Raw genomic sequence first — 26,972 nt, forward strand, 5'->3', positions numbered from 1 at the left:
ATTTTCTGTAAGCACACCTGTATTCACATACCAAATATATATATTTAATAGTTCCTAGTTCAAAGCCCAGTTCTCTGATTGTCTTGATGCAGACAATTTCTGATTCCAGCCGCAATCTCCTAATACTAAAGCTACTATATATACTCTTACGAAGTGACTATGTAGTCCATCAAAAATCAGCCCTGCTATGGAAACATGTTTCTTGACCTATTTCTCATAGGAATAATGGCCGATGAGTAAACCAATGACCCTGCTGCTGTTAATGCATCATGATTTGCACTCTGAGAGCCAGGTCACCCTTGCCTCCCTGAAAGTACAAAATCTTTTTCTGCTTGACATTTTGTGCGTTGTCAATCTTTTTCACATTTGGATGTCACACACAATGGATGGTCCTTACTGGAATATGATGAGGTTTTTTTTCTCCATGAAACTCGTTTCAAAGTCACATCATGAGATAAATAATGTTGAACTCTCACAGAGCATATATACTAATATTATTACACTTGTTTACCTCAGAAAGTCTCACTTTATCTTTTTATGAGGGTCCTGTGAAGTTTTTCCCACGTCAGTGCAATGTTATGTTATCCCGATTGAGTAATTTGCAGGTAATTATTAGCCTTCAGGGGTGTGTGGCTAATACAAGTTAACACATTTTACTATGTTTCTAAGTACGTTAGGGAATAGTTCACAAAGGCAGATTTTCTTAAAACTTTTTTTCATGAAATCGCTTTACACGACTCTTTATCCATACACCGTAGGATGAATTTGTTGAATGCTGGGATTTAGTGAAATCTTAATTGAAGGAAACTGTGCACGTTACAAATGAGTAACTGTGGCTTTCAAGATAAACATTATATAACAATAATGGCATATGTGATCATGGAAAATAAGTGCATATTTGTGCATGTTAATGCTTCTGCAATAAACTTGTTTCATCATCAATTCACTGTTATTCATTCCCATATCCATAGTTACCACATTAGTTGCACAAATTAACATTATTTGATCATTTATACCGATTGAAAGGTAAAGTCACGTAGGTAAAAAATTAGATTAAAATTAATAAAAATAAAATAATAATAAATCACGACGTTTCGGAGGCAACACAAGTCTCCGTCATCAGGTGGGACCGTCACAGCCAGATTTGCTGTATCAAGTGAGGCAGGGATTCCAAGATGCAAGTTCTTAAATACAAGTTAAGGGGGAGGAGAGGAGGGGAGCTTATCAGAATGTGGTAGCCAATGAATGGAACGTATCGGGAGGGGGGGGGGCGGGGCATCTTGGAATCCCTGCCTCACTTGATACAGCAAATCTGGCTGTGACGGTCCCACCTGATGACGGAGACTTGTGTTGCCTCCGAAACGTCGTGATTTATTATTATTTTATTTTTATTAATTTTAATTTCATTTTTTACCTACGTGACTTTACCGAAAAAACTAAGAGTATGAATCCTTGCAGTCACGAAAGCTTCAAATCTAGGATTGAAAGGTAGTTTAAACGGCATGATAAAACACGTGCATTACATTCTGATACATAAAATGTTATTATATTCATAAGTAAATAGATCCTTGAATTCAAATTAATCCTGATGAAAATTGTGCTTCTTACACTTGTGCCCAAACAATCAGAGCTGTCGGTCTAATTTTGCTAGCCTTACATTGAAGCACCATAATTATTATCTCAGCAAATGAAAGTTTTTTTTATTTTTAAAGACTGGAACTTGAGTGGTGTTTGACAAAAATGCAAATGTGTGAGCTCAGCCCAGTAATCCTAATATTGTGGTGACCAGTGCAGAGATGGGATGAATAATAATAATAATAATGATGAATTGTCGTGCTTTTTTACATTTTGCTTTTGTAGAAACAGCTGTTGTTTGTTATTTGTGGAACATAATGCACCCATATATTGTACATAGATACTCATTACAAACACATAAAAAGGATAAAGACAAAAATCTCCTGTTTAAAATTAGAGCAAGTGGAGAAATACAATTTGTGAGCTCCTATTAGTTATACGCAGCACATGACTGTGTAGTGAGGTTGAGTTGACCTTGAAAAGGCCCAACACAGTTTCAGATACCATTCGCTGCTAATTTACATGGCTGAGATCCAAGCCTGGAAATGTGGCACACACACAAACACAAATACATTATTATTACTATTGTTACGCTCATTTACCCAGGAACGCCTCACTGAGTCTCATGACTCTTTTTCAGGAGGGTCCTGCCAAGTTTTCAGTAATGATTCCCATATATTTTCCAATGGCGTCATTTGTGGGAAACTTTTCAAATTTGGTAAATTTGGACTATGATGCCAGCACACAATGGCCTACTTTTGTGAATTACATCACAGGGTATTTAAGGTCTATTGTGATGAAGATAGTTAATACACTTGCAGTTATAACCAGGCCAGGCGCTGGTTTGGACATTGGTGAAAAAGAGCCTCATAGCTAAATTGGATTTCTCCAGTAAAATACATTTTCTGAATCTGGATTAGAACCGTGAACCTGTGCAACAAATGGCGAACACACTACCCCTAGGCTATGTCACCACCAATGCATATTTGTAAAAATACCACACCTACACAAATGTTTCCAGTATAGCATTATAATGATGTTTGCAAGCAGAAGCTAAGGCCAGCCATGTACAAGAGCCAGTGCTCTCACCATGCTTGGTCACCTTAATCAAGACAACAGCAGCTCATTTTACGCAGCATGGGCCTATGGGAGGCCCAGATCAGGTTGAGAAACCAGTTGTCACTGGTGTGTGACTAAAAATCAAACCTGAGTTTCAAGTGGTCGCAGTGAATTGCATGAGCTACTGTGCTACCTACCGCTCCACACAATGATGGAGCTCAATATCCCCATTTAAAAGTACAGAACTCCAATTATCCATGACAATGTGGGGGGGGGGGGGTATGGCTGATGCTGTTACTCGCGAGATTATCAACAATAATTGTATAATTGTACTATGCTTATTGAAAACTAAAATTGTGGATAATCACAGATACTCTTTGGTTCTTTCGGTAAAGTCACGTAGAAAAAAAAAATGTTTCAATCGCAACACAAGCGGTCGTCCCCAGGCGGAAAAAATAATAATCCAGCAGTGGAACTGCTGAACCAGCGAGAGAGCAGTTACAACAAGGTTATATATGTGGCGATGGGCAAGCAAGCGGGGTCTGAGCGGTAAAGGAATTCCATCCCTGGACGCAAGCACGTCAGTTGTGTTAATGGGGGAGATTAGGGAGAGAGAGATTAGGGAGAGAGATTAGCATGAAATGAGCTTCCGTCGCCGCATAAGAGTATCATCCCCGCATATGCGCACAACAGCAGTTTAATGAGAGATTAGCACTATGTTGATGGGAGAGATTAGGCAGGGAGATTAGTAAGTTAATGTCATGTCTATGTGTAACACAAGCTGCGGCGCTGCCAACTGCGCTGTGAGGCAAGCGCGTCCATGCAAGACGACGGTGGTCGTGCCAGTGAGACACAAAGCCCATCGCACAGCCAGAACCATCGATACATCGAGGCTAAGGGAGCAGAAGTGGCCATGTTAGTGAGACCCCAGCCCGTTAATGCAGAGGCACCTAACAGGGCAATGCAACTCAGAGAGTCAGAGATAACAGCCAAACGGCAGGGAAGAATGGAAGCACCACAGCAAGTTACGACTTTGCTTGGTTAATAACGTCCTTCCAATGATTGCTCAGCTTATACCCATCTTCTCGGTTGAAATTGTCTCTGTGTTTATATATCTGGATGGCTTCATGGACAAATCTTTGACGTGCTTGCGTCCGGGGATGGAATTCCTTTCCAGCTCAGACCCCGCTTGCTTGCCCATCACCACATAAATAACCTCTTGTTGTAACAGCTCTCTCGCTAGTTCAGCAGTTCCACTGCTGGATTTTTTTTCCCACCTGAGGACGACCGCTTGTGTTGCGATCGAAACGTTGTGATTTATTATTTTTTGTTTTATTTTATTTTTCTACCTACGTGACTTTACCGAAAGAACTAAAGAGTATGGATTCCTGCAGTCACGAAAGCTTCAAATCAAGAAATCACAGATAATTGGATTAATTTGCAGATTGACTCTGATTATCCGCATATTTTGCACCGTGCAACGGGCACACGCGTGCCGCACTGATCCCGTGCACAGCGTCATGACAGCGACGCCACAGCGGCACAGCGGTTCAGCATTCACCGTAACAGTCTTCCTCACAGTTATGAAACATTTGTGCATGAGAGGGGTCCATAAGAAAATGCACTGTCTTTTCTGTGATTATCCATGATTTGCTTGCAGGTAAGTGGAGCAAAATCACAGATAATTGAAATAGCTTTGCAGATGAAAGGATTTCCCAAGGACCATTTTGGTCCTGCGAATAATCGGGAGCTGTGGATAATACGGCCACAGATAAGTGGAGTTGTGATGTATGAACTTAGTGGGATGAGTCCTGTTAGCGAACACGCTCTCTGATTGGAATACAGCACCATGACTAATTGCTCATGTCTCCACTGTGCTGGCTGAACCAATAACTGTGCTTATTTTTGGTCTAGTTAATCTTGGGCATGCATCAGCTTGATTCAGACACTCCATGTCACTTGTGGGCAGAGTCAAGAATTGAAACCAGGTCAATGGGGATAGTTCACCAACTCCTAGGATGCCACACGCACGGTCACACGTGATCACTCACATACTCAAACAAGCACACACACAGAAACTCGCAAACGCAGACCAAACCAAAAACAAACTCTGCCTGTCACGCTTGAACATTACGTCTGGAGAGTTATTGGACGTGGAAGGTGGGCAGTCCGGACATCGGAGCAAGAATATGAAATGATGTGCAGCGCTGCTGCCCGCTTATTTCTGTGAAATCAATCGACCTGTGAAAAAGCAACGTTGCTTAAGTGGTATGCTTATGTTGCTGACGGGCATGGACATTGACAAAGCAAAATAAGGCCTGTGCAATATTTGCCTGATTCCCCACGCATACACACTTTATTTTTTATTGCACAGTTGGTCCCAGTTCATACCATCTTATTTAACGGTGTTTTACTGCCAGTTCTTTTGGTGTTTTTATTGTAAAATTAGAAGAAAAATTGTCCAAAGAACCACACGAAAAAAACCCCCACCCCATGATGTTGAGATCTGTTCATGTCCACTCTACTGCCTTATGATATTTATGGAGATACCAGTGAATGTAGTTATTTCGTTCAGAGCTGTCTTTACGCATTGCGAGTCTACAGAGCAGCTTTGCTATCCCTTTGTAGTCAAGAGCCTGAGACTGTGCTGCATGCCTTGAGTTTAATGCTGAGGTCTCTCATTTCAAATATATCAGGGCACATGTGGATTTAGTTTATCTAGTTTTCTGTCGGTTTTTACATTTCCTCACCACACTTAGTCCATTTGCTGATCTTCAGAGGGTCTTGTCTGCATAGACAACACAGGTAATACAAATGCATGCATCTGAAATGTCAGAAATTATTGTATTGTTCTTGCTTTTGTTAATACAACCTCTGTCTTTATATTATCTTTTTCGTATCCCTCCTTTTTTGGAGGTGTCTTGTCTATTTAAAAAGTGCTCTCTTGTTAATGCTCCTGTGAAAAATATTGCATATAGAGTCACGTACAAATTAATAACATTTATTTTGATGATACAAATAATATTTATCTTATCCCATAATGAGGTCGGACAAGTTATAGAAAAGATTTCACACGATTTCTAACATTCTTACAAATGTTATGTGTTATTTTGACATGTTGTAAAGTTGTCTTGGAATTTATTTTGTGTATCTGCATACATGTACGTTATTTTAATTGTTCTTGTGCATGTAGAGCAATTTTTTGTGGTTGTGGATGCGCACACGTGCATTTGTGTACATGATTGTCTATGTATATACACGCATGTGCATCTGTAGGTGTGCTTTCATACTTGTATGTATTGTGTGGGGAGCAGTAGTGTAGTAATTCATGCGCTGTGCTATGAACCCAGCAAACCGAGTTCAATTCGTACTCACAGCCAATACCAGTGACAATTATCTGAACCATTCCTGTGCCTCCCCTAGGTTGTCTCAGTCTCAAATGAGTACCTGGTGCCATGTGCAAACATCAGCACTGCGGAGACAAAGGCGGTCAGGCGTGGTGCTGGCCACCTACCTGCTTGTGTGCTGTGCTGACATTTATAGGTGCTCACTAACAGAACTTGCCGAATAGGCAATACGGGGGATCTCCCTCTTTGTATGGTGTGCACGTGTTTTTTTTGTATTTACGTGCACACAAGTGCAATCACGAGTGTGTGTTGCATGCTTATGTGGGTATTTGTACGTATACAAACATTGTGCATGTGTACTCATTTGTGAATGTGTGCACCGTGTATAATGAGTTGTGTCCAATTGGTGAAAAGTGTAATACAATTGTGATTTTAACTTTGTGCCTTCATTAGGTCAATCACTGTAAGCCCAACAGGTCAAAGCGGTCAACAATGGGGAGACAAAAGTGGTAGGGCATGACTTGCACCATGCCCAACCACTTTCGTTATTACCACCAGCACCTGGCCCAACAGTCTATAAAACTAACGGGCATTGTGTGTGTGTGTGCTTGTGTGGGAACTGGGGAGATCGTGCATTATCCCTGAGTGGCTGAAGTAATAAAAATGTGCCTGTGAGAATGTTGACTCTACATTGCACCTCGAAAATAAATGATCCCAAAATGAGCCTGACAACTGCCTCAAGAACATGCAATAACAGTGTGCAGCCCTCCTGCAAGTTGTATCACAGGATATCCAGGATAAACACGTTTTTTTATTCACACAATTAAGCTCTATTTGCGAGTTTGTGAGTTTGTCCGGCTGGCAAAGAGCAGACATTCTGGGATCAAGAGCAATGGTTAGGTCTGCATGGAACTCTGCAGCCCTACAGTTAAACAACACTTAAATTACTTTGCAAAATAAATAAACATAGCTATGGTAAGCAAATTGTTATACTTCTATTTGTTATAAATACTTGTAATTTTTAATGGTGATTTTAAAAAAAAAATGTGTGGTGTATATGCATGAGTGTGTCTGTTTACATATGTACGTGCGTATGGGGGCCACGAATGTTAATGTGGTTAGCTCAGCCCCACGATCCTGCCGATCTGAATCCAAATTCTAGCCAAACACAACAGCAATGGAAAATTGGGTTATGAACGTGGCATGAGTCTCCTCTAAATTGACTCAGCCGGAAAGGATGATGTGTGGATATCAATATAGGAAAATTCAAGCGGATCAGGGCTTAATTCATAACCATGCATAATAAAAACATTTCATATTAACCCTGTCTGGGCCTCCGCTTTGTTGATTAAGCCTGAATGTACCTAATGTGGTGTGTCGGCATAAAATTTGCGGAAGCAAATGTGGCCGAGCATGGGAATAGTCGCAGCACAGCATTGTGCATCATGCTGACCTTAATAGTCACTTGCTAACCTCACCAACCCACATTGTCCAGGGTGATGAAGTATGATCAAACAAGCCCCATGACCGATAGCATTGGGAGGCCTTCATCCACCAGTGGATTAAAAAAATTCCTGAAAATTCAAATTTTACAACGAACAGCACTGTGTGCGTGCGCGTGCATTCAGATGTACAGTGACAAGTGTGCAATTGTGTGTAAGTGAGTGAGTGGCATGAACTTTATTATTTATTGTGATTCTAATAATCTCAGTTTGTTTATGCCCCGGGCTCTGGCACAGGCCCCTTGTCCATGTCTTCCCACCACCGCACGCGGAGGAGGATTAGAATGTGACAGTGATCATCGGGTATCCTGTGTGTGACCGACTCTCCCTGTCCACGCATTGCGACCACACTACAGTATTTACGGAACTGCCAGTTACTCCCCAACAGAATACATCTCTGCTGTGTCCACATCTTCATCAGTTGGCAGCATTTCTTGCTCTTGGGTAGGTGGGGCTTCGTAACATTGGTGACGCCAATGCCACCGCAACAGCCAACACCACAGCATGTCGTGTTGGTCATTGGGTTGTTTGTGCATACATTACCGATGGTGAAGTGTGTTTTGGCGAAGCATGGCATGGCACACCAATCAGGCACTGAGTGTCCCGTTGCAGCAGTTCCCTTCCCCTTAATATACATGCCACGTATCACTAGGCCGTAAAATGCCATTATTAATGTGATCCATTTTAAGGGACACATTGGAAATAATTGATTAAATGCAGATGAGTGAACATCCCGTTGTGCCCACCAGTGCAGAATTTTTCACATCTGACTGGATGACACTGCACTCTCGTGATTTGTCCTCACAATAGCATTAGGCCTCAGGCCTCCATATTCCCTCAGAACTCTGTGCACGAGAATACATTACATAATGCGGTGGCGCATCCAGCATTATTACCACAAGGTAAACATGTATGTACGTATGTTGAACTTTTTTCTACGTATCCAACCGTGCTTATCGGAGGTGCTGGGAAGGACAACAGACTAAAAACAAAAAACATTTATAAAGAAATAAGTTTTCAATTTCCATTTTAAAAGCCCATAGCTTCAGTTGCTTTCTAATATTGGAAGGAAGAGCGTTCCAGACGGTCGCAGAAGCGCATCTGCAAGCGTGCGATGCAGTGACTTTTCTGTGTTCGATGGTTAGCTTCATGTATACTCTAATTTGCATTGCTTTAGGTACCTTTATACAGTATACAAATGTACCTTTTCCAGAAAATCCCTGTCCACTGCAACCTCAATACATGCTTTTCAAAGATGTTACAGTTGTATTGTAGTGTTTGTTCATGCGCCTATACGATCCTTTACTTGTTTTACCTATGGCAAACTGCCCTCATCATCATGATTCCGGTTGTTGCAGCACTTGCAGTCACATTATGTAGTCAAATTAAACACTAACTCATTAAATAATTTGAGAAAAATGCATATAATAATATTCTTGTCTTATCCATGTTGACCAAATTATATATTTATAAAAAAAATGTTTGCTGCTGAATTCCAATCTATAGATGATTTGTATAATGAGTAGAATTTTCATTGTGACCATCACACTGAGGCCACATTGAAATGTCTACATTGAGTTGTTGCTCTGGAGGCCGGGAGATCATTGATTGATGTTCTGTCGCCAGGTTGATGATGGCATTCATCGTGATTCCTCACATGACAGAGTGGGCCGCGTGAAGGCTGCTGCCATCTTCCACTCCAAATGTCCACATTGCCAGCGTGGAGTCCCCTTCCATGCTGATGGATTGGCACGTGTGCCGTGACCGTCAGTGAAATTGAAGTTTGCTCTGACGAGTGGCTTGAGGAGCGAGACTAAGAGTTCTTCTGGGTGAAAATTAAAGCCTCTGAACTTTGATGGACCAAGTGCATTGCACTTCAAAGGAACTGTTGTGGCCAGAAAAACAACTCGGTTCTGTCAAAGTCAACCCTTACTTTCTTTGTCAAGCCACACACTTTTCCATCGACCAATGTGCTTCAATTATATTTCTATTTAAATAAAAAATAATGTAATAATAAACAATATTTAACGAATCGGACGCTTTGTTCAATTGAGAACCCGGAGGTGGATATATTATATGCAGGATGTATTTAATACAATTATTTTGTACAAATTATTGCAAGCGTTCATGACATAAAGAGCATACACCCTTTTTAGAAAAGTATACACTGAAATGAGGAATACTGTGATATAACTTAATGGAATGCATTTCATGTAATCCCACTATCTCTTGGCAATGCCACTGTGTTGGTATTGTTATAGCAATTGTAATCATGGCCCCGCTAGGATACCTTTGCTGGTATTGGCGAGAACTGTCCTGTATACCTGCAAGTATCTCCCAGGCTTAATGTTAGTGCGAAAAACTATTATATGAAAAAAAAATTACAGTATTTTTCTTGCAATCGGTAAATTGGCAGCAATTTAGAAATGGGGGTGTATGTTGGGCATTTGCCTTCCACAACAATTACATCATCACCATTAACTCCTTTTTTTACAAGCACGTTCTGAGCCTCGGGCACGGAAATTATTCACGTATGAAAATTTCGTGCAAACTCCATGTATATATATACATATTATTAATCGATTATTCAAATAATTAATCAAAACATTAATTTATTATATCATTTAGACGGTCGTAGCAGCTTCACTTTATTGTAAATGAACTCATGATATTTTCTCTGGGAGAATCGAAACATGATTAAGGTATTTGTAACATCGCTGCCACTCTCTAATAAGACTTGCCCAGTGGGGAGAATAGTCTTCATATTTGTGTATTCAAGGTTAAAGTATTGAGTTAAACTTACTAGTGTGTGTGTGTGTGTGCTGTGATTTCTGCACCGCATTACAATCCTGGCAACCTGGCTTCAATTCATGGCCATGTATAATATCAGTGGCAAGTTGAATCTTAACCTTTCGCACAGCTCTTCTCGGTCGACTCATCCTTTAATGCATACCTCATGTGGTACAAAGGTGGCTGGGCTTTCAGTTGAATATGCAGTGAGCTAACCGTTACATCATGGCACCATCACAAATGAGGGTGTTGATATAAAAAAATTACGATTGTACATGTACACCACAGCCAATGCCATCCCTAAGTGATTGTGTTTGTATGTCTTTGGGTAGCGCACGACACTATGAACCCGGTGACCCATGTTCAATTCCCACTCATGGCTAATAGCAATGAAAACTGTTCTTATAAATTATCGACTCAGCCTTAAATAAGCAGCTGGTGTTGTGTGTGTACACATCAGTATTGGGGAGACAAAAGCAGCCAGTTCACGGTGTTCGCCCAATCTCCTCGTATACCGTGCCAGCCTCAATAGGTGCTCGCTAACAGTATTTGCCCTGAACATATGCTGAAGGCGACACTGTGGGGGGGACCATTGTGGTTGTGTGCGTACGCCTGCAGGCCTGCTGTTCGCGGTGCACCCAGTGCACACGGAGGCCGTGGCCGGTGTGGTGGGCCGCGCCGACGTGGGCGCCGGCCTCTTCTTCCTGCTCTCGCTTCTGGCCTACACGCGCTACTGCCGCGCCCGGGATGCGCAGTCCGACGGCGAACAACACCATCACCACAACGACCACCATAACCACCACCATAACAACCAGCGCCACCACCGAACCAACGGAGTTCCACTGCCCCACACGGGCTGCCGCGACCGTTCACCCGTCACCGAAGCCGGAACTCAGGACGGCGCGGTCCCTTGCCGGGAGCGGCACACCAACGGGAACGCGCACGGGAGCCACGCCGGCGCCGGGGTCGTCGGCGACGGCGGCAGCAGTGGCGGCGGCAGCAGCAGCCTGCGCAGGAGGAGGAGGTGGTGGCGCTGGGCATGGCTGGGCTGCAGTCTGCTGTGCGCCGTGAGCAGCATGCTGTGGAAGGAGCAGGGCGTGACGGTGCTGGCGGTGTGCGCCGTCTACGACGTGCTCGTGCACTCGCGTCTCGCCCTCGGCGAGCTGCTGCCACTCCTCTACAAGGTAACGGGCAGGTTAACCCGGCACACCTGAGTCTGTCGCGTGAATTCACGTGGCTTTAAAGTGCAACCGAGCCTGGCACAAGCACCGTGCTGACGTTGCCGCCACGTATTGGCGAGTGGTGGCTGTTGTTGTTATTGTTGTGTGAGAGTTGAGGGTGGTGGTGGTGATGTGAGGACCTTGAGGTTGGTAATGATAGTGGTGAGGAAGACCATTATGATCCTGATGATGGTGTTGGGGGTGTTGGGGGTGATGAGGGTATTTTTTGTGATATGGTAGCATTGAGTTTGGTGGTGGTGATGATATGCTAGTGTTGAAGGTGGCAGTGGTGGTGATGATATGCTAGTGTTGAAGGTGGCAGTGGTGGTGATGAAGGTGAGGTTGATGATGGTGGATTGTAATGATGGTTATATGGTGATGATAGTGATGAGTATAATGATGCTTTGATGAAGATGGTCAGGGATATAACGGTTCTTACAGCAGTGATGGTTTTGGTCGTACTGATGGTGATGGTATATTGGCTGTGATGGTGTTGGGTGGTGGTGGTGGCAATGTGATGCTGGTGGCAGTTACATATTTTTGCAGAAAACTCACAAACCAGGTCTATTCTAATGAAACAAAGCACGTTTCAATGATCGATGGCAAATCAAAACCACTCCATACTTATGTAAGAATAGGCTCTAGGCAAACATATCTCATAATCCTAATATATGAGTGGAATTTTGTAATCTTCAAACTTAGAATTCCTGGTTTGAATCTCTGAGCCTCAGGCATTCCCTGCTGAATCTTACGAATTTTAGGAATGTCACTTCAGTATTTGTATGTCAGCTCACTCTGAAGTGTGAGCATAGCTTACCTGAATAAAGACTCGCACGCACAAAGATATACACACACGCTGACAAAAGTGCAAAATGCAAGGACTATGACAATGCTTTAATCTGCGCTGACGAGTAGGCACATGTGCATGGACGCGTACCCACGGGCACACCCTCAGATGCATCGCCTTGTTGCGAAGCTTTTAATTTTTCACTCACACACTTCAGTTGTGGATGTGTTTGGAAGGGCAATCCAGGCTATATGTCACGGTTTTTCTTCGTGTATCAGCGGCTTGATTTGAAGCTCAATTTTACGGCGCATACATTGGGATCTACGGATGAAACGTGCCTTATAAATGTAAATCATTGTTATGAACTAGTTCATAAAGACTGTCTTCGTCAGGCAAAAGTTTTCAAAGCTTATATGATTTATTTTTTTGAATTTTTATCTACGATCAAACACTAACAACTACTCCAAAAATGTGTATTTTTCCATGAAACTAGAGTTGTTGATTCAACATTTTATATTTAAAGACGTACCCATCGGAAACCGCTCAATGTAAAGATTCCGTTTGCTTTTTATTAGAAATAGCAAACATGAATTAATTTTATATTCTGAGGGGAAGCTCCTATCTTTTACCGTTTTCAAATTATTCAGATTTGTATATTACAAAATGCGTATTTTTGAGTAAAAAAACGCTTTAATCCGAAAATAGCTCCAAAAACAATAACAGATAGAACAATGGTTCTCGCCTTCATTTGATTTGCTTTTTAACGCTCTATCAAACGAAAAACCCCACAATATTATATTTTGAATGGTTTCTGAATGACACGCACAAACATTTTTATGGGACACTTAAAATCGAGATTTAGGGGCCTTCAAATAAAAACATTCGGATTTTCCGATTTTTTTCTGTTATTTGTGTCCTAAAAGCTACATATGTAGTAAATGCCAGCTTTCTACTTTGTCGGAAAGTACCCTAGAGGCTTTTGAGACATACAGATTAAGGTCGTTATTTATATAGATAATACGGATATGTTCAATTAAATGTTTTTGTTTGTTCTCCCTGTCCGCATATATAATTGTTTCCTTTCCTTAATAATACTGATAAATCAAAGCTGTATTAAAGAACAACCAAGCTTGACGGGTTATAGGCAAGGAATTTGTGACCATACGTCTCTCTCCAATGCTTATATAATCCTGCGACGATCTGGTATTCGCTTCTTAGAAAGAATCCATCATGAAGCTGTCCTCCTGGTTGAAGAGTTTGCCCTCACCCATTTGCCACGGCTACTCTCTCATTGTTCAGTCGACCTTCTTATCTTACGTGGATATTGCCACTATTACAGTCTTCAAAACTGTGTGCCTTGATTCTGCCTCTTGATTTCTCGGATTTGGTGTCGACACTTGTTTGACACCTCTCGCCTGTCTCCACTGTTTTTGTTTTTTGTTTGTTGCGGTTGCACCCGATTCAAGAGCCGAATGGCTCACAGGGCTATACCTAATAAATTAACTTGAACTTGAGCTGTTTGCCTGCAAAATGGAACATTGCACTGCTGGCATTTGGAATTTTCCTCAGTCTTTCCAACTTTATTTGACCTGACTTACGACTCTAGCTCTATGTTGCAGACTACCGTACCCTCATGTGGCTTGGCTACTCCTCTCAATTAGAATTGCTCATCTCCAGTATTGGCTATGAGTTATTGGCATACATTTCTCGCTAATTTGACACGGTAATTTTATTTATCAATGGCAAACGACGTTTAAATTCATTTTATCCAACTTCACATTTACGAGCCTGTGACATTTTGAGATTCGGTCTTCCTATGATCCTTATTTCTCCACTGCGGAGTAAAGTCATAGGAAGATGCCTTCAATCGGCTCGATAAACTAAGCCTTAATACCTACTTAGATTTGGGAATTTTACATTCAGCTATACGTGAGAAAAAGACTTACACATGACTGCACTCCATGCCTTGACTGTTATTGGCCTGAAAATATTCACCAAATAAACCTTCCTAAGCCCAGCAAAGTCTAAACTGTTATTATTAACATTAAATGCCGTCCAATGTTTTGGAGTGTTCGCTGTGTTTGTTGTCATAGTTTAAGCGATTTACGACGCTGTTTCACTGACAAAGTATCGACAGCGGTGAGTTCAAAATTTAGCTCATATCAACAAAGTCGATAGATGTTCAAACACCTCACTGTGCAGAGATCATACTCCGCCATTGTCTCTCGACTGTTGGGTGAAGGCTTCTCCACGTGGTGACAATCCCTCTTGTTACCCCGATGCCACAATCCGTCTTGCTGCTGCAAGTGAACGGATCGTGTAGTTCCATCCCCATGGCGGATGTAATTGTGGGCACATTCTCTCCTTTGGCCCCCATTCCATCCCCAGTCTTGTCCATTGGCCACGATTTATTTCAGCAATGTCATACCCGAGTGCCACTTACTGTTGTCAATGGTCAGTAACATTGATTTCCATTGTTATTCAATCCATGTTCTTCACTTTCTGTCTTCCAGTGTAATTGCAAGGATATATCCTCGCTCGTTCTGTTTTCTTTGTCAGTGTCTATGTTGCTGGTTCATATTTTCATAACTAATTGTATGCACTGATTGAACATTTTCTTCCTCAGGCACATTGGTTTGCTTACATTCATTGTGAATATTAATCGAGCGTGGAACGATTCATCTCCTCCATCCTCTATGAGTTTATGAATTGTCACAATTTGTGTGCATGATTTTTCGAATCGCGAATCACTCATTGGTCTAAATTTTGCTGTCTAGTTTGTGTTGCTCTTCATCTCGTCTGTTGGACAGTATCAGTCATTCCATCAACATTGATTTAACATGACCAAAACATTTTCACACGGTAAATGCATGCATATTACATGGATTGTTGCAATTAATGTAAACTTGAATGCAAAAATGAGTTTTAGTCAATACCATTGATGATTCATACAATTCATTACATGCCGAATCTCCATATTGAGTTTTGCAGAAACTCTGCTTCAGTTTGTCGCTAAGCAATCCGTGCCCACCCTCATTATCAATGTTGGATCGCAGCCTTGCTCAGTGCTATTACTCACACAGTGGTTCTAAAGTATGTTTTTTGTTTGTTAATTATCCACATGCTTATTTATGGCACCAAGTCAGACAATAACAATTTTGGAATTGAAAGGCAAAACCAAGCATCAATTAGCCTTTCAAATTGGAGCGGCGTAATTAGCTGGCGTTCCTCTCGCGGCGGGATGCACACAGCAATGTGTCTACATGTGTACTTTGTGAATACATTTGTTTTTGAGTTAACACGGACTGATCTGTGAAGCGTGCGTTGAGTATTGTGGCTAAAAGCAAATATAAGCGGATGTCCATTCTGCAATCTTCGCATGTAAATTACACGTTTTTGTATTCAGTTCGCCTCCCGGCTTTCCAGGCCAATATTCTCCAGCAGCATTTGTTTACGCACAGAAACTCTGAACCGGTTTTGATCTTCTGGGTCTCATCAGCATCGTCAGGCTTGTTCAACAAATGCTTTCAGATTGCCACATGGGATTGGCAAGAGCACTCTGCTAACGTGACTAAAAAAACATCAAAACCGGTCCACAGCTTGGCGAGTTGAACAAATGCCGCTTGATAATATTTGTCTGGAATGCCGGTAGGTTGATGTCCCTGAATATGTTTTTATTAATTTGTACCAACATCGAATGGGATATCTGCTTACATTTGCTTTTACATGCATCCTTTCATTTGGTCTGTGTCCTTGTGCAGACACATACCGAAAATTAACAAACCACTGCACGATACGCCATCCACAGGTCTGTCCTCTTTGTCAAAGCTTAGCAGGCAGGTGAGTTGATTGACCCGATAAGCAATTAGCTTAATTGCCTGAATGCACCCACTGCACGCAACACACAGAGGAGCTGTTTAATGAAATAATTAATCTTACAGAACGTGTCCGCGATGTTAAAGAGCTGAGAGACACCAAACTGTATAACTCCGTGTACAAGTGTCCATTCCATGAATTAGCCTGCCCCCGAGACAAACTCCAACACAGGACTGGTGCGGAATGGCTTCATGAATTACCTGAGCAGTGCATCACTAGAAAATAAAATCACAGCACTTTGACAAGGTAGAGCAAATCAATCATGAAATGGCAAAATCTAAAATATTATTAGTGGCCAGTGGCGAGAATTCCAGTGGGAATGGCACAGCTATTTACAGCGCATGCATGTATCATGTTGGGGAAAATTCTGTATATTCTCTGATTCTCTGTTTGCATGCAGATTGCACTCTTGTTTTAAGTGCACTGCAGTTAAATACCTGCAAAAACAGCGATTGTAAATATGCTCAGTGCGTCGTAGCAGAGTGGGGTGGGGTGGAACTCCCACATACAGCAGCACACAAATGATTCGCAGTGACATGGGGGGAGGACCATATCGTGTGTCCTGTAATCCGTGGCGCACCGTGGAGGTCAGTTCTGTCATGCAACGAAAACATGTTTGTGCTGATGTGTGGTGTCCTGTTGGTTACGGGAGGGAGACGCCGTGCGATTGCATTAATTGCAGACGAGAGGGGAATCGTATGACTCGTGGTTCCATTTATCTGCGATAAATACGCAGATCATGAGATTACGAGTTTTTCTATGATCAATATGTCCCAAATGTGCCATATGGGTGTATGTTAAACGTGTTTTGTTCTCCCGCTAAACACGTCAGCATAGATGGTCTATGCTGATGCAATACAACAAAACAAAAAGCTAAATAAATAATACGGTAACAATAATTACTATAAACCATCTCACTTGCGCATTTCCCTGCAGTTCCATTCCTGCAGCTCCATGTTATCCCTGTCCACTTATACGACTCACAGATTGCGGACCCCGCGAAGGATTTTTAATCCGTTGAAAGATTGGTGCAATGGGCTGCGAGTGGGACGAGTCACACAGCTCCAGTAGTCTGCGAAAGATTCGCGGATAATGAGGTTGGCACGCCTGGATGCCGCTGATGCCGCTGATGTGTGGCGTGCCACATATTTTGGGAGGAATTGGCCCCTCCCTGAACTTTGCAGAATATCTGAGTGTGGGTTATTCGAGTCCTGCTGTATTTGCACTCCTGCAATGTTCCTCATATCATTCCCTTGGTAGTGTAATGGTAATCGGTCTTATCAGCAATTAATTATAATTTAGCCTGCGATATTGCTCTTGAGGCTCTATTGTTTATTCATTCCTTTGCATCTGTCTGAATTACTTTGCAATTCCCCAGACCCCAAAATAATGTTCTGTTAAATTTCGGATACTATTAAAGTGATTACGCACGGTAAATTAATACATGTGGTGGAGATCTGACTGAGAGTAATTGCAATACTGAAGGGACATAACACACAAACATGTATGTAAACACACCTATGTCAGCCTATACTGTTGCAACGCAAGCGATAGAAACGTTGTAGTTTCAATCGCAACGTAAGCGATAGAAACGTCGTAGTTTTCTGTTGTTTTTTATTATTTTCTTTGAACCTATCTATGTGACTTTAACGAAAGACCCAAGAATATGAATTCCTGCAGTCACGAAAGCTTTAAGTCAAGATTTGACTGCAGAAATATTTTGTTAGCAAAAATTCTGCGTTTGTTAGTCGAGTACCTTTCCAACTGTCATGCAACATACATTTGTTTCAAATCCCCCAGTAAAATATTCAGTTAATCGGTAAGGAATCTGGGATTTTTTAACCAAATAAGTGCTTCTCATGACAACTACAACAACGACAACAAAAACGAATAACTGTTTACACAGTTGTATTGCTTTCCCAGTAGACATACTGTTTATTACAATTTCTGGGTACTACCAAGAGCACTATGCCTGGCTCTGCGTATTGGATGTATAAAGCTAGACAATTGGTGATCAGACACTGATTGACAATAGTTTGTATGCCATCAATGAATAATATCGTCGCCATCTATGTTATATAGATAATTCCATGGTTGTGGCTCTTCCGTGCATGAAGTAATACTCAAAAGTGCTGGTGATATTTTATGAGCACTCCTTAAACTATGGAACATGCATCCTTACCATCACTTTCCTGATGCATGGAAACCTCAAGCTGTTTACAACCAGTGATATTAACAAGCTGGTGTTTCATCTAAATGTTTCTCCATAAGCAACAGCGTGCTTATAGCAAAGGGTCTTTAGATGATGGGTTCACAGACCAGTCTTTTCTCGTGGCTATCATTGTTGTAGATAACCATCTGAATGTCATGCTCCGATCTTCATGGAAATTCAAGTACCGTATTTTCCCGCATATAACCCGCGCGGGGTATACCACTTTTTACAAACAAAACAAGACCCTGCAGGGTATATAGAGGTGCGGGCTATCCCAAAAATATTTTACACGTGTGACATGTCATAACTCGTTACATTTTTTCATGGTAGGACTATCCACTATGCAACACTTACCATTGACTAAAGCACCGCTGAATAAACCACTCACACTAAAATTGCACATGTTACCACGTTTTAAATTATTCGAATTGTTTGTACAATGAAACGATAATGTTTGAAGTGGGCGCACTTTGTTTACCGGCGACGGGAGAGCTGGGGGGAGAGAGAGGTGGGGGGTTGGGGGCGGGGCAACGGCGTTACCGTAGTGCCACTATTGTCTGCGCAGTGCGCAATCTACCAGTGCTAAAACTGTACTTACTTATCTACCAGTTATGTGTTACTTATTTATTGGATATTTATTTTTGTTACTTATTTACTGTTTTAAGTTCACTCGTTTCCGGTTAGTTTGTTTTCTTTATGCACGTTATGATTTTAATGTTAACAATTGATAGTGGAATGTATTACAAATGTAAACTTCGTATTAATTTGATGGAATTAAGCTGCGGTAACCACGTTAAAGACGTGAATGCATGCGGGGTATATGGAGGTGCGGGCTATCTGAATTTTGTTTACACAAAACGCTATATTTGCGGGGTATATGCGTATGTGGGTTATATGCGGATGCGGGCTATATGCGGGAAAATACGGTAGTTGTTTTTTTTGTCTCTTTAGCTTCCCATTCTCTACCTATGATGTACACCGTACATTGTGAATTAAAATTTGAAAGTATCCCTGCCCAAGTGACCACAGGGCAGTGCTTATTGACACTGGTGGCTCTGGGGAGATGGTGGAAATTCCACACTCCTATACCGCAGGCAATGTCAAGGATCAGTCTAATTTATTTAGCACAACAATTATTTACTTCCCACTAAATAGTAAAAATTTGTTGCGCCACAGTGCCACTTTCCTGGGTTCTGGAGAATTTTAAAGGAATATATATTTTAAGATAATTTTATAAAAATGTTTGTAAAAATTTTAGACGCGTCATACAACGGTGTTTTTAAACAGGTACGTTCGTGCACAATTTAAGTGCACGAATCGGCAGCACTCGCCGTTCAATCCTGTGATGAATATATTCGGAGCAGAATCTCTGAACTTGGCCTTGAAGCCCAGACACGAGGCTTCAGTCGTGATTGGCGAGGCGTCATTCGTATTGCTCGCTCAGAGTTGTTTGTTTCATACTGCGGCATGCAAGGCTGGCAGAGTCATGGATTGCCCGTCGCTTATGTTTACAAACAGTCTGAGCACCCATCTTCATTTGTATTCCTGAGATTGCTGAATCTTTGAAGGCTGGCTTGAAAACCGCAGCGAATAGATGTGATCCCTCTCCCCAGTATAGGCAGTAATAGCGTTTAATGTTTTTGTTTTTTGTTTTGTTTAGAAGTGGCTTGAAAATAACGTTATTCCAAGGGATGCTGCCAATGTCTAATGGTTAGTGCAATGGTTGGTGCAATGGTTAGTGCAATGCAGAGGTTGCCAGTTCGACCTCCTGGCATGGAAGTTGAAACAATGGTCTGGTTTTTCCATCCCCCCCTGTCTTTATCCACCCGGCAGTATGGATACCCTGCTGTTAAACTCTATAAAACTAAACTCGTTTTTATTTGAAGCTTTTGTGACTGCAGGAATTACTCTTTGGTTCTTTCGGTAAAGTCACGTAGAAAGAAAAGAAAAGAAATATTTAAATACAACGTTTCGATTGCAACACAAGCAACCGTCGATCAGGTATGAATGAATGAGAAAACAAACCTAGTAAACTTAGAAATGTAATGCAATGCAACACAGAGAGTCGGCTAACACAACAGTTAACACTTTACCTGGTTGATTGCGTTTTTCCAAAGATTGCTAAATTTGAGAGAGAAAAAAACACAGACACGGAGACACACAGACAGACACACAAGCAGAGAGAGACACACACAGAGACACAGAGAGAGAGAGACACACACAAGAGACACACAGAGAGACACACACAGAGAAACAACGACTCTGTGATGGGGCATTATATAGAGGGGGGGGGGGGGGGCAAAGAAATTAGCATGTCAATGAGAGCGGCCGGAGGAGAGAAATTGGACCTTGACAAAACAGTTTAAATTTAGCGGCCGGAGGAGAGAAATTGGAACTTGACAAACCTGGTAAAAAATTTAGAGAGAGAAATAGGAAGTTTGAGAAAACAAACCTAGTAAACTTAGAAATGTAATGCAATGCAACACAGAGAGTCGGTTTACTGTCGTGTTAGCTGACTCTCTATGTTGCATTGCATTACATTTCTAAGTTTACTAGGTTTGTTTTCTCATTCATTCATAACTGATTGACGGTTGCTTGTGTTGCAATCGAAACGTCGTATTCTATTATTACTTTTATTTTACTTTTACGTGACTTTACCGAAAGAACCAAAAGAGTAAAGTCTTTTTTTATTTTACCAGGTAAGACCCACTGAACTATATAGCTATTTTTCAGAAGCGATCTAGTCACAAATGATAGCTCAACAAAGTGGCTCATCATGTCGAAATGTATAGCAGCCAAATACTCGAAACACATGTTTCTAAATGTGGAGGGGAAAACCAGAGAGAAAAAGCCACGCGACCACAGGGAGAACATGCAAACTCAAAATATACAGGCATCAGGGTCGAGATCGAACCCACGACCTCCTGTGTACCAGGCGAGGTAGTTAACATCTCGTCACCGTGGCGCCCGATCAGCAGGACTCGTGTGGTGAGGTAGCAAGTGTGGGAACTCCCACCTCTTCCAAGACGTTTGGCCAGCATGGAAGAGTAGGCCAAATGCCTCCTAGAACTCCCTCCAGTGGAGGCTCTTCTGCCAGCAGTGGTGTGAGCAAGGAATTACAAAGCTGGACCTTCACACTAACTATGAGATGGATGTCACATACAGGGCCATGACATAAATTGGGACCCCAGAACATGGGACCCCAGAACTTATTTACAAAATTACAGTTTACTGGAGGAAGTGTGAATATTGGATGCACATGCCATGATACCTTTTTCTCCAGGTCAGGCCTGACTATTACACTTGCTCACGTGAAGTTCCTATTGGTGTCGAAGAGACGAGCATGAGTACTTCTCATACTCACAGGAGGTTACCTTCCGTTCTTTTTTGTTCCCCTCAAGAGCCATGTAATAATTATGGCATTTATTGGCATTACGACTGATTACATAATTTTAAAGGGCAGTGAAATCAGGCAACCATTTAAAACTTACATAATACTTGTCATTAGTATCTATGTTTAGTCATGTCCTCATTTATATTTTTGATAGAAAGTGCAATTTTATTGTCTCTCATTAAGTTTACATAATTAAACAGTGCTATGTCATTTTCCCTCAACAGGTGCTATCAAATAAACCATGGTGATTTTTGCTCATAACATTAGAGATATGTCAGAGTCTCAAGGCTTCTCACTAAACGTGTCCCAGTTGTGCTATCAGAGTGATCATTAGGTGATGAGAGTGCTTTCACATCTTCCCACAAACATGCAGAGTGCTGCATCATCACTGCAGAGAATGTGGTCCCAGAAGACAATGCAATCAAATTTATCCTGCAGGCAGCCAGTGCTGCTTCGTTCTTCATGCAAAAAGGTGGGTGGTTGAATGTCAGTCATCTGACACTTATACATTCTATCTAGAGGAGTTGGGGATAGAAAAACAAAGCATTTAAAAGTAAAACAAATGTGTTGTGCTATCATTGATGGCTGTGCTGAGACTTTTAAAAACACTGCATGTTCAAGATAACATTTAAGGCCCTGAATCAGCATTGGTATGCAGGAACAAACACAAACTTACCACCATTGCCATATAGTGGAAAATGCAACTGTGGGCTAAAGTTTTGGACGATGTTTTTTTCAGATTTCAAAGAGAAGGAAAAGTAACAATTTAATGTTTCTCGTCCAAAATTAAGAATATAGTTGAATTGTAGGTGGCTGGTTCGGTATAAACCCAGCATCTTGGCAGTTTTTGGCTCAATGCTCTCAACATGGGAATTTAGCTCTCTCGGCCACTTGACCACCTCGTGTTAAAGCTTTCACTATAAATTATAATCATATCGAACAGTAGACTGATTACAATAATAATTGGGGTAAGTACCAGTGAAAAGAAAGTGCTGTGTTCCATCCAAGTGCCTCCTAGAAAATGAAGCTGCGATAGCATAGTGTTTTCATGATTAATTTACGTGTTCTGAATTGCTCAATGAAAGCCAATGAGCCTTAGCAAAGATCTCTGGAGCCGCACACATAACTCAGTAAATGTCACGTGGATGTTCCAGAGCAGACGGGAGAAGACATTGCACATCAGCTTGTGTTATATAATTTCTACCACTGCAATTCAGCCCCTTTCACATCTCCCTTCAAAGGTTCTGGTCTCATTCCATGTAAGGTCACAGCAGGCAGCACCAGACATGATTCCACCCAAGTCTTTTTTTTATTCCATAAGCAGAGGATACCATTGGAAAATGCACGTGGTGCATAGCCTCAGGTTACAGAAAGCATTCCCTTTCTTTGTTTTAGCTGGCACATGCCATGAGTTCCGTAATCTTTGCAATTCCCCATTGGCTGCACTGCTAACCACTCCTATTGTTACCCTTAACTGTTTTTATTGGAAACGGTTCTGATTAAATCATCTGCAAAATACCCATACCTCTTTGAAAAAGCACTATCATCCGATTCATTATGCGCTTTTGCAGGAGAGCATGTAGACCTGATTGATTATATCAGGACCATTTTCCTCACATTCCGTATAACTGTTGCTTTAATGGTTTTTAGATTCTACAAGCAGCAGGAATATAACTGCGTAATAAAATATATACATTTATATCATGTAGCTCACTTCTCCAGCCCCTATACCCCCCCCCCCCCCATCCATCGTGATAATTAGCTGTTGCAAATTAAATAAGGTTTGTGGGAAAAGGTGAAAATGTGATATTGATGAGATTTTTGTTTTAAGATGGGCCATACTCTTTAACCTATAGGTGGGTATGCTCTTTAGGAAGTGACCGCATGTACTAAAAGTGTTCATTGTGTATAAGAACATGGTACCGAAAACCTCACTTCATTATAAGCACACAGTAAGTTTTGTACGATTACAGTTAAAGAGCTTTTGGGATATTAACAGCGCCCATGAATTTAGACCAAGCGCAAATTGGACTGCAGATATTGTATTTCATTGTCACCGTTGATATGATATTTTCTCAAAGTATTCTTATCAGATGAAGAACCGCTTCTATAATTCCCCCCTAGTAAGTGGCACCTCGTATAATGGTGATGGAAGAGGCATTACAGATCTCATTTTGGTGTCGCTTTGATAGTCCTCTCTTGCTCAACTCCAGAAGGTGCTCCTTCATATTCTGTACAGTCTAATAATCAACTGTGTGAAATTAATCTATAATTTTTATACATTTTAGCTGTTAGAGGTTGAATAGGTTGATTAAAGGAAAAGGTTTCACATGTTAAATCTTGATTTTAAGCTTTCATGACTGCAGGAATCCATACTATTTGTTTTTTTCGGTAAAGTCACGTAGGTATAAAATACAATGAATCACGACGTTTTGGGCGCAACACAAGCGTCCCTCATCAGGTGAGGCAGACTGTTTTAAAAGGGTTAGTTTGTGGGTAGGCATTCTCTTGTCACCTGTCTTTTTTTTCAAATGCTTCATCATTGGCAGCTGATTTATGCCCAGAAGCTCAACAGTGTTGGTACCGGGTTCTGATGCAGGCATAATGAGACCTCCCATCCATTCCATATGCCATATTTGTGATTGTGACATACTGTAGGAAGGTTACTGGGACAACATAGTCAGGGTGAGATGATTTGAAGTTAAAAATCAACCCTCTCCAGGGTTGATTCTCCCATGATCTCAGCAGGACTGATACAATTAGTACTACTCTGCAGAAAAGCAACAGTGGTTGTCCTATGGACAAAATGGGGTGACTGTCAAAACCACCTCCTCTACTGTGTCCTTAATGTGAAACTCCCTCCACGTGACTGTCTGTGCTGCTGAATCTCTACCCCTGTCCAGTGTCAAAAATTTACTCTTCTCCTCTGCCTGTGATTCACTCTTCTATTTAAAAAGGACCAGAAACATAGGTGGGTATGTATTTAGACCAGAGATGAGTTTCAGATTTTAAAGGACAATTTCGTATCCTTTTCTGCTCATAAGATACTTGACATAATGAACTACTATAATGTGAAATCTATTCATGCTCACAAGAGTGGTTTAAATGTCTCTTCGCCAACACGTACATTGTAGCGTTTGGCTTTGTACATATACTACGGTAACATCGGGCTGCTTTGCATTGGGATACCTTCTGAAGATGACAAATGTTCACGCAATCTCCAAATATACAGGCGACAGGGTCGGGATCGAACCCACTACTTCCTGCATACCAGGCGAGGTAGTTAACATCTCACCACCGTGGCACCCCATTACATTTCTTTCCACCAGACATGAACTGATCCCCTCTGTTGCTTAGTGTCCAGAGGAAAAGTGCAAAATTAAAATGGCCAAATTTAAGCTTCTCAATGATAAATATTCCAGGCTCCCCGACGTAGCCACCTCATTAGATATAAATGACTTATATTAAACACATCGAAATTGTGCACACATTTTAATCTGGTCCATTCATTTGTTTCTACCAGCTGTGGTGAGTGTTATTCCGTTTAATAAAGGTGGATTGCAGTTATTTAATTAAATGTGCAAGAGTATCCAATAGGCAGATTGACAGTGGAACACAGGATAAAACCAGTGAGATTTCACAGATGCTTAATGAAGAAAATTTCCTGGATTATGAACATCTGATGTGCTTACAGAAGCACCATGGAATTGATATTCAATTTCAGAGTCTCTATTTCCACTGAGTTACATATTACGTGTTGAAACGTGGTTTCCCAATATTATGACTGTGTGCATGTTTTGCACGTGCACTTTATATATTTGTACAAGTACATGCATGCCCCTCGTCCACTGCTGGATGAAGGACTCCCCATGCTGCGCGGACAGTCGGAGTTATTTGACCATACTTCACCACGCTTACCATTGAAGGTTGGCGAAGGTGGGAAGCATCGACTTGGGATTTTAGAAGAGCAGTAGATACGTCAAGTTTGCTGCACTACCCTCTGCTACCCATCATGTAGCTCTGCAGCATGTTGGTTATCCATTCAAGTACCGTCCAGGTTCAAAGCTGACCAGCTTCTGAGATCTGATGAGATCAAGCACATTCTGGGTGTTTTGGTGGGAGGCACTTCCTTGTCTTTATAACTCAAGCAAGTTGTTACCTTCTAAATGGTGACTAACAATGACCAGTGCTCTCACTGCTGTGCCTGGCAAACGGCATGCCTTCTATAAACATTGTGAAAAGCGGGATTACAAAAGACACTGACGGTGCTGTGTGTAGTGGATGGTAAAGTTATAATATATTGCACTTTGATGGACATTTTTAATCGTGGCTTTGGTTGCCAGAAGCCCTTTTTGGCGTCAACAATATGATGTAAGTGATGTAAGATTCTGTGCTTGGGAGACAGATTTGTGCTGCCTAGCAAGGGACTAATGTGACCTTCACCCTTTCTTGATAAAGAATCTGTGCCTTTCTGAGTCACCATTGTCATGGAAATGTGCGTGTCTGTGCACACACAATTATGCGTGAGTGTGTTTTGCGGGCACATCTGTTTTATTTGGAGCATTGTACCCGGGTTATTCGAGCTGCATTCACAACCATGCATGATATCAGTGGCAGCAGTCCAGTAAAACATCGGAAGTTTGGTAGAACGTTGACCCAGCGGTTCCAAGCACATACCACCGTTGGCGCAACATTGCATAATTTCCTGGGAGTTGGTATTTGAACCCTGCCCGACCTACGTCTTAGCTTGAAATGAAAACCTTTTGTGGATATTCTTTGGTTCTTTCGGTAAAGTCACGTAGATAGAAAAATAATAATAATAAATAAAGTAAAAATAAAAAAATTATAAAAAGAAAAAAAACACTAATGTAAACTGTAGCCTGGTTCTTAACGTCGGTGAGCGTACTGGCAGTCTTTAATGTAGACTTATTCTGGTTCTTTCAGTTATAAAAATAAAATAAAAATGAAAATAAAAAACAAAAACCATGACGTTTTGATCGCAACACAAGCGGTCGTCATCAGGAAAAGGAGGGTCAGCCTCTAAAGGCCAACTGTTTATAAAGGTGTCGTGAGTTCAACTGAGTCACAGACGTACTCTATGGAGGCAACACATTTATTAACACCAACACATGGGGTAACTGCCCCTTAACAGGATAACAACCTATGGTGGTGACCACCAGGCTAACTACACTAATCACACTGGGAGTAGC

The 26,972-nt window shown here is 41.5% G+C and overlaps 1 protein-coding gene across 1 annotated transcript in view; it reads left to right on the forward strand.

Annotated features, from left to right (window-relative positions):
- TMTC2 (transmembrane O-mannosyltransferase targeting cadherins 2) overlaps positions 1-26,972 on the forward strand; it is a 273,918-nt gene that overhangs the window by 162,462 nt on the left and 84,484 nt on the right. The window contains exon 3 of the mRNA XM_078858886.1: positions 10,892-11,457. Coding sequence (XP_078715012.1) covers positions 10,892-11,457 — 566 coding nt within the window. The remainder of the gene's footprint in view (positions 1-10,891; positions 11,458-26,972) is intronic.

Source organism: Lampetra fluviatilis, chromosome 8, assembly GCF_964198595.1.
Source record: "Lampetra fluviatilis chromosome 8, kcLamFluv1.1, whole genome shotgun sequence".
Classification (NCBI taxonomy): domain Eukaryota; kingdom Metazoa; phylum Chordata; class Hyperoartia; order Petromyzontiformes; family Petromyzontidae; genus Lampetra; species Lampetra fluviatilis.